This window comes from Gekko japonicus, unplaced genomic scaffold, assembly GCF_001447785.1.
Source record: "Gekko japonicus isolate JY-2015 unplaced genomic scaffold, Gekko_japonicus_V1.1 scaffold1014, whole genome shotgun sequence".
Lineage (NCBI taxonomy): Eukaryota > Metazoa > Chordata > Lepidosauria > Squamata > Gekkonidae > Gekko > Gekko japonicus.
In genome coordinates this window covers 628,630-638,047 of record NW_015164217.1, presented here as the reverse complement: position 1 = coordinate 638,047, position 9,418 = coordinate 628,630, and the positions used below count along the sequence as shown (strand labels likewise).

The 9,418-nt window shown below is 52.2% G+C and overlaps 1 protein-coding gene across 1 annotated transcript; it reads left to right on the top strand.

Moving 5' to 3' along the window:
- The first annotated feature begins 4,286 nt into the window (after window positions 1–4,286).
- LOC107108096 (adenosine receptor A2b-like) lies at window positions 4,287–9,191 on the top strand. Its single transcript, XM_015408491.1, has 2 exons — window positions 4,287–4,612; window positions 8,447–9,191. The coding sequence occupies exons 1-2, from the start codon at window positions 4,287–4,289 to the stop codon at window positions 9,189–9,191; spliced, it is 1,071 nt and encodes a 356-aa protein (XP_015263977.1).
- Window positions 9,192–9,418: the final 227 nt, after the last annotated feature.

The window sequence follows — 9,418 nt, the reverse complement described above, 5'->3', positions numbered from 1 at the left end:
TCCCTCTTCCATGCATTAAACCTCTGTTGAGCTGCGGTGGCTCAAGTGGTTAAGACGCTGAACTGCAGGCTGTGGAAGGTCAGTAGTTCAGCTGTTTGAGACCCGAGTGTGCCGCATGACGGAGTGAGCTCCCGTCTCTAGTTCCAGCTCCTGCCAACCTAGCAGTTCGAAAGCAAGAAATTGCAAGTAGATAAATAGGTACCACTTCGGTGGGAAGGTAATAGCGTTCCGTGCGCCTTGGTGTTTAGTCATGCCGGCCACATGACCATGGAAACATCTGCATTTATTTATATATATTTATACCCTGTCTTCTCTCCAAAGCTGCTTACCCCTTTCTCCTCATCTCCTTTTTATCCTCACAACAACCCTGTGAGGTAGACCAGGCTGAGAGTGTGTGACTGGCCCAAGGTCACCCAGCGAGTTTCCATGGCAGAGTGGAGATTCAAACCCAGGCCTCCCAGATTCTAGTCTGACGCTGACCACTACTCAATGCTGCCTCTCTGTCAGGACCTAGGGTGCACATTGGGAGAAGATTAGACAAGAGAAAGGGCCCCTTTGCTGGTTATTGGCTGTGACAGCGAAATGGAACCTCCATGTCCAGAGGCAGAATAGCAGATGTTGTGGGGCGATGTGGGAGGCTTTGGCCCTTGTACCCTGCATGTAGGCTTTCTAGGAGCATCTGATTGGACACAGCATGAAACAGGATGTCGGAACAGCTGATATAATACAGGAGAGCTGTTCTTATTATGAAGTGGCTGGCGGGGTTGGGATGGATCCTGAGCAGACAGAGAAGAAGCAGTAATAAGCAGTGTTCCCTCTAAAGCGGAGTTAGTGTGAGCTAGCTCACAGTTTCTTAGCCTCTGGCTCACACATTTTTGCCTCAGCTCAGGAAGGAGGGCTCCAGAGCAAACTCATTTAGGCAGCAGCCAAATCGCTCCCTCACAACTTTAATGCCAGTGGCTCACAAAGTAGAATTTTTGCTCACAGGACTTCACAGCTTAGAGAGAGCATTGGGAATAAGGTGTGCGTACTGTGAAAAGGAAGAAGAATGGTAGCAGTCGAGGAAGAGACAGGGTATGAGGACTACGGGACAAAGGAGAAGCCGTGTGGAAGACAGAGACATGATTAAAGAAGAACAGCTGGTTTTTATACCCTGCTTTTCTCTAAATAACATAAGAAGAGCCCTTTTGGATCAGACCAATAGGCCATCTAGTCCAGGATTCTCTCTCTCACAGTGGCCAACCAGCTCCTCTGGAGGGCCAACAACAGGGCACAGAGGTTGAGGCCTTCCCTGATGCTGCCTCCTGGCTCTGGGATTCAGAGGCTTAGTGCATCTGACTGTGGAGGTTCTCCTCAGCCTCCATGGCTAGTAGCCACTGACAGACTTTTCCTCCATGAATCTATCTCATCCCCCTTTAAAGCTGTGTATTCCTGTGGCCATTACTACATCTTCCGGCAGCAAATTCCACATTTTAATCACTCGATGTATAAAGTACTGGAGAAGACCCTGATGCTGGGAAAGATTGAAGGTCAAAGAAGACGGGGACGGCAAAGGATGAGTTGGTTAAACAGTGTCATCGATGCAACAAACATGAAATTGAGCAAACCTTAGTGGACGGCGGAAGACAGGAGGGTCTGGCGTGATCTGGTCCATGGGGTCACGAAGAGTCGGACTCGACTGAGCGACTGAACAACAACATAAAGTAGTATTTCCTTTTGTCCGTCCTGAACCTACTGCCCATCAGCTTTATTGGCTGCCCTCAAGCTCTAGTCTTTTGGGAAAGGGAGAAAAAGTTGTCTCTGTCAACTCTCTCCACCCCATTCATGATTTTACAAACCTCTCTCATGTCCCCCCCTTAGTCATCTCTTTCCTAAACTGAAAAGTCCCAGGCTCTTCAGCCCTTCCTCATAGGGGAGGTGCTCCAACCCCCTAATCGTCTTACGTTGCCCTCCTCTCTGTACTTTTTCCAGCTCTGCCAATGTCCTTTCTGATATACAGTGACCAGAACCAGGGCTATTTTTGGGCAGGAACGGAGTTCCGGCTGGCTCCCAAGTTGGCCACGCCCAGCAGGAACTCATTAGCATAATAGGCCACACCCAACAGCAGGAACTCATTCGGATTGGCTACATTAGGGGTGTGTGGCCTAACATGCAAAGGAGTCCCTGCTACAAAAAAAAGGCCCTGGGTTTTGACCACAAACAAGGTCAACAGAATAAGAAGCAAAAGGTGGGTGTGGCTGGATGAGCACACTACTGGTAAAATGGGGGGTGTGGCCTAATGCGCTAATGAGCTGTGCTGTCAGGGGTGTGCCCTAATATGCTAATGGATTTCTGCTGTTGGGTGTGGCCTATTATGCTAATGAGTTCCTGCTGGGCTTTTTCTACAAAAAGAGCCCTGACAGAACAGTGCACAGTATTCCAAATGAGGCCGCACCTTAGATCTAGACAGGGGCATTACAACATCGGCCATTCTATTCTCAATCCCTTTCCTAATCATCCCCAACACAGACTTTGCCTTTTTCGCCGCTGCAGCACACTGGGTTGACACGTTCATTGAGCTGCCCACTACGACCCCAAGAACTTTTCCCCTCCCAGGCTCAGCAAGTTCAGACCCCATTAGCCTAGACTTGAAGCCGGGATCTTTCGTCCCCGTGTGCATCACCGTACAATTTACCAACACTGAACTACAAGGAGTCTCAAAGCGGCTTATCATCGCCTTCCCTTCTTCTCCCCACAACAGGCACCTTGTGAGGTAGGTGGGGGCTGAGAGCGTTCTAAAAGAACGGTGACTGGCCCAAGGTCACCCAGCAGGTTTCATGCAGAGGAGTGGGGAACCAAACCCGGTTCTTCGGATTAGAGCCCACTGCTCTTAACCACTACACCACGCTGGTGGGTGGACGGGAGGAACTGGGAGGGTGGTAGGGTTGCCAACAAGTGGCACTTACCCTTCCCGCGGGGGACTCCCAATCGTATCCAGGCGCGCGCGCGTGCGTGCTGCATGCATGTCACAGGGAAGTGACGTCATGACGCCAGGCACGCTGGTGGCGGGGCCACGACCATACAAGGGAAAACCATAGAGTTCCCTGTGACGTGCACACTGGGGCGGCGTTCCCCCCAGGGCCCGATTCCCCGGCGTCAGGGAACGGGCCTCTGGGGCAGGGGGATTTCCGCCCCCCGGGGGGACTTGGCAGCCCTAGAGGGTGGTCTCCAGTGGTTAGAGTGTCAGACCCAGGAATCTGGGTTCAGATCTCCACTCAGCCACGAAACCCACAGAATGACCTGGTCCAGCCTCTTGACCTCACCTACCTCACAGGATTGTTGTGCGATTAAAGGGGGACGGGAGAGGCCATGTCAACTGACCTGTGGTCCCTAGGGGGGAAGATGCCCTTTTTTAAAAAAGGGTATTTCCCCTCCCTTTTCATGGATTTTTCTGGCCCGGATCACCGGACTGCCTGAAAAGAAACTGCAGCTATCACCCGACTGAAAGCTAAAGACCGTGGGGGGGGGGGGGAAAAAACCCACAAGAATTAGACTTAAAACAGAAACATCTGGGGATATTCTAAATTTGAGCCTGGGCATGAGAATTTCCATCTGAAGTGAGGTTCTTTGGTTCGCTTCTTTATGGCCGCCCAGGTTTATTTCAGCCAGAACATCGATTGCCCTGCCTCAGTGAGAGACGCCTCTAATCCATGCGAGGAAAATGCATCAGCCCGCATTAAAAGCTGTCTCGTACTGTGCACAGTTTGATTTATTTGCTCCCAGAACTCTAAGCAAACACAGATGGAGCTGGTTGATCGCTGATAGTAGCCTAGGAGGGAGCTGGACAGAACTCTTGGGAAAGACGAGGCAGAGAGATTGGAAGGGGTGTCCGAACCTGGATCCTGCATATTCTCTGTAGATCTAGAAGAAGAGTTGGTTTTATGCCCCGCTCTTCACTACCGGAAAGAATCTCGGAGCGGCTTACAATCTCCTTCCCTTCCTCTCCCCACAACAGACACCCTGTGAGGTCGGTGGGGCTGAGAGAGATCTGCCTGATGACTGCTCCTGAGAGAACAGCTCTGAGAGAACTGTGACTGACCCAAGGTCACCCAGCTGGCTGCATGTGGAGGCGTGGGGAATCAAACCCTGTCCTCCAGATTAGAGTCGGCCGCTCTTAACCGCTACACCAAGCTGGCTCCTGAAAAGCAAAGCAGCCTCGAAAACCTTTGTCCCTTAGCGGCAACCGTTCTGTTAAAGGGGTTTTTTCCTCTGCTGGGGCGTGGAAGCCACTTCTTTGGTGGCCCGCCATGGACATGTACTTTGGCTTTGTGGTTCTTGAGGGCCTCCTGGCCGTGGCCATCATCACCACCAACCTGCTGGTGTGCGCCACCCTCTGCTTGCACAAAGAACTGAGGCACGTCACAAACTACCTGATCTTCTGCCTGGCGGTGGCCGACCTGGGTGTGGGGGCTCTGGCGATCCCGTTCACCATGGTGCTCAGCATGGGATACACCATGTGCTTCTACACGTGCCTCTTCCTCACTTGTTTCCCACTGGTCACCACTCAGTTCTCCATCCTCCTCCTGCTGGTCATTGCCATCAACGCGCACCTGAAGATCAGGCTGCCCAACAGGTAAGGCTCTGCAAAGGCTGACCCCTTTTCTTTCGTAACAGGAAAGCCACAGAAACAAAAGTCTCTGTCGGTATCGGTAACCAGCTTCCCTGGTCTGGCATAGTGGTTAAGGGCACGGACTCTAATCTGGGACAACCGGGTTCGATTCCCCGCTCCTCCTCCACGTGCAGCTGCTGGGGCGACCTTGGGTCAGTCACAAGTTATTTCAGAGCTGTTCTCTCAGGAGCAGTCCTTGGAAGAGCTCTCTCAGCCCCACGCGCCTCACAGGGTGTCTGTTGTGGGGAGGGGGAGGGAAAGGAGATTGTAAGCCGCTCTGAGACTCTGAGGCGGGGTATAAATCAAATCTCCTCCTCCTTGACTTCTTCTTCTTGTATGCAGGCAGATTGTCGGGGCATTTTGTTTCCCCCAGAGAGCTTTCAAAGAAGGATTGATGGAGGTGGTCATGTGGACATGACCTTATTTCCCTGTTCTTGCTTCTGGGAGACCCGCTTAACCACACTCACAGACCCTGCCTCAGAAGGGCCCAGAAGGAGGACTCAGCCCTATACTGGCATATCCTGGTGTTAGGGCAGTGTACCCAGAGATGCAGTGTGGTGTCATGGTTAGATTGTCAGAGTTACCAACTCCACGTTTGGAAATTCCTGGGGATGTTGTGGTCAATGCTCCCTCTAAGCTGTGGAGTCTTGTGAGCAAAAAATTCTACTCTGCGAGCGACTGGCATTAAAGTTGTGAGTGAGCGATTTGGCTGCTGCATAAATTAGTTTGCTCTGGAGCCATTTCCCCCGAGCTAAGACAAAAATGTGTGAGCCGGAGGCTAAAAAACTGTGAGCTAGCTCACACTAACTCAGCTTAGAGGGAACACTGGTTGTGGTGGAGCCTGGGAAAAGGCAGGGTTTGGGGTGGGAAGGGAGCTCAGCAGGGTATAAAGCCAGGCGCTGCACCCTTCAAAGCAGACGTTTTCTCCAGGAACACAGGACAGAAAAATTCTTGTCACCCCATCTCAAAAAGGATACCACAAAGCTGGAAATGGGGCAGATAAATTCACAAATACCTCCCCCACACACACCTAGTGACCGCTGTTCCATGCCCAGAAGATGACCAAAAAAACCCCCTCCAGGATCCCCAGCCAAACTGGCCTGGAGAAAAATGGTTTCCTGACCAATGTTCCCTGTAAGCTGTGGGGTCGGGTGAGCAAAAGTTCTACTTTGTGGGCTACTGGCATTAAAGTTGTGAGCGAGCGATTTGGCTCCTGCATCAATTAGTTTGCTCTGGAGCCCTCCTTCCTGAGCTAAGCCAAAAATCTCTGAGCTGGAGGCTAAAAAACTGTGAGCTAGCTCACACTAACTCAGCTGTCCGTGACCCCCACAGTGGCAATCGGCATTTCCCTGGGCGTGTAAGAAGGGGCCACGAGAGCTACAACAACTTTCCCGGTTGTTTGGAGGTGATTTGTCATTCCCGGATACCTCCAGGCCCCACCCGAAGATTGGCGACACTAGTGTCAAACAAGGAAGCTTCAGTTCCCCACGCTTTCATGGAAGCTTGAAGGGTGACCTCGGACCACACGTGGGCTTACCATCCTCCAGGTGGGGCCCGGCGATCTGGAACCACAACTGATTTCCAGACGACAGAGATCACTCCCCCTGGAGAAGATGGCTGCTTTGGAGGGTGGATTCTATGATGTTATACCCTGCTGTCCCCAAACCCTGCCCTACCCAGGCCCCCACCTCCACATCTCCAGGAATTTCCCAACCCGGAGTTGGCAACTCTGGTCCCACACTGTAGATATAGCATCCTATTAATTGCATTGACGGGCACTGCGTAATCTGCCTTGACCCTCAGCAAGAAAGGCAGACAATAAATAACATGAATAGTACACAGAGGAACGCGCAGGAAGCTGCCTTATACTGAATCAGACCGTCAGTCCGTCATTGTCAGTGTTGTCTACTCAGACTGGCAGCGGTTCTCCAAGGTCTCACATCACCTGCTACCTCCTCCTTTGAGTTGCTGGGGATAGAACCTGGGACCTTCTGCATGCTAAGCAGAGGCTCTTCCACTGAGCCACAGCCCCACTTTATGGCTCTCCAGGGTCTCAGGCGGAGGTCTTTCCCATCACCTCCTGCCTGGTCCTTTTAACTGGAGATAACAGGGATTGAACCTGGGACCTTCTGCATGCCAAGCAGAGGCTCTTCCACTGAGCCACAGCCAGTGTTCCCTCTAAGCTGAGTTAGTGTGAGCTAGCTCAGTTTTTTAGCCTCCGGCTCACGCATTTTTGTCTTAGCTCAGGAAGGATGGCTCCGGAGCAAACTAATCTATGCAGTAGCCAAATCACTCACTCACAGCTTTAATGCCAGTAGCTCACAAAGCAGACTTTTTGCTCACACGACTCCACAGCTTAGAGGGAGCATTGGCCACAGCCCCACTTCATGGCTCTCCAGGATCTCAGGAAGAGGTCTTTCCCATCACCTCCTGCTCCCTGGTCCTTTTAACTGGAGATGCCTGGGATCGAACCTGGGACCTTCTGCATGCCAAGCAGAGGCTCTTCCACTGAGCCACAGGCCCCACTTCATGGCTCTCCAGGGTCTCAGGCGGAGGTCTTTCCCATCCCCTCCTGCCTGGTCCTTCTTTACTGGAGATGCCGGGGATTGAACCTGGGACCTTCTGCATGCCAAGCAGAGGTGTTGCGAGGATAAAATGGAGGATGGAAGAATGTTGCAGTCACTTTGGGTCCCCATGGGGGAGAAAAGCGGGGTATAAATTATTGTTGTTGTTGTTGTTGCTATGTTGTTATTGTTGTGTTGTTCTTATTGTTGTAGTAGTGGTACTAGTTGTTGTTATCATCATCATCATCATTACTACTACTACTACTACTAATAATAATAATTCGATTTCTTAATTGCCCTATCCCAGCTTACACCGAGCTCTGGGCGATGCTTTAGAGGCCAAAATGCCATAAAAATATACAAAACATTAAAACTCAGTATACAATTCGATAAAAACGAAGAGAACCAGAGTAAAAAGATCCAAGATGGCATCCTGTAAATTTTCTATCCCAGTTCTGGACTACCTGGCCATTTTCTGGGGAGGGGAGAGGGAACTCAGGACAAAAAAAATGCGGAGGGGGGAGGGAGGAAGGGTGCCAGCCAATGGGAAAAAGGTTGCCGCCCTCAACCAAAAGCCTGGCGGAGCATCTCTGCCTTACAGGCCCTGCGGAGTTGCATAGAAGAAGAAGAAGAGAGAAGAAAGCTGTCTCAGAGCGGCTTAATAACTCCTTTCCCCTCCCCTCCCCACAACAGACACCCTGTGAGGTAGGCGGGGCTGAGACAGCTCAGAGAGAAACGGCTCTTGAGAGAACAGCTCTGAGAGAACTGTGACTGACCCAAGCTCACCCAGCGGCTGCATATGGAGGAGTGGGGAATCAAACCCAGTTCTCCCAGATTAGAGTCCGTGCACCTAACCACTATACCAAACTGGCATAAACAAAGCAAATAAATAAAGAAAACTCGCTCCACTGCTGTCAAGGGGTGCTTTCACACACACTCAATAACGCATTTTCAACGCACTTTGCAACTGGCATTTACTGTGTGAGATGGCAAAATACACTTGTGAACGGCCGCTGAAGTATACTGAAACGTCATTATTTAGCATGTGTGAAAGCGCCCAAGGTCTTTAGGCTGAGTCTTCCTGCTCGGTAGGCAATCGGGGCGGACGGAAATCCTTTTGTTCCGCTGGGTCAAGGTCCTCCGCTCCCAAGAGGCAACCCAACGAGAGGTGCTGCTAGGAAGCTAAGACTGTCTGGTTAACTTGTGACACTCACGAGGTTCTTTCCCCTGCCAGTTACATCACATATGTGAAGAAGGGACGGGTGATGGTCCTCGTGGCCTTCTGCTGGCTGCTGTCCCTCCTGATTGGCCTCTCCCCGATGATGGGCTGGAACCGCTTTCGGCAGTACGCAGAAGAAGCCAGCAACCAGACCGTGGCGGTCAGCTCCCCCTCCGAGAGGATACCCTTCGTCGTCCTCGCCCGCGATCTTCCTTATACAGGGTTCCTCTCCAAGGTTTATCCGGGTCCCCTCCAGAACTTCAGCGACAGCGGGATCCATGACGGGCACCTCGGCCGCTGCTCCTTCACCTCCGTCTTCAGCCCCGAGTACCTGGTCTACTTTGTCTTCTTCACCTGCACCCTGCTGCCCCTGGTGGCCATGCTGGGCATCTACCTCAACCTCTTCCGGGTCGTCCGCGGCCATTTCCACTCCCAGGTTCCGTGGGCTGCCAAGCGAGGGGAGATCCAGACGGCTCGCACCCTCTTCCTGTTGGTGGGGGTCTTCTGCGTTTGTTGGCTGCCCCTGCACGTAATCTACTGCGTTCAGCTCCTGTGCCCCAGATGCCAGGCCTACGAGTCCCTGGACCGCCTGGCCGTCTTGCTCTCCCACACGAACTCCTTGGCCAACCCCCTCATCTATGCCCTGAGGAAGAAGGACTTTGGGCGGGCCCTCCACTCTGTGCTCTTCCATCATCTCCTGCCCTGGCCCAGGCTGCGGCACTGCTGTTGTCCCAACCCCAAAGTCCATCCTCAGACCTGAATAGAAGAGGAGGAGGAGATTGGGTTTATACCCTGCCCTTCACTCGGGAGTCTCAGAGCGGCTTACAAACTCCTTTCCCTTCCCCTCCCCACAACGAACACCCTGTAGGGTAGGGCCGAGAGAGCTCTTTCGAGGACTGCTCCTGAGAGAACAGCTCTGAAAATAAGTTGTGACTGACCCAAGGTCACACCGGCAGCTGCAGGTGGAGGAGGAGTGGGGAATCAAAT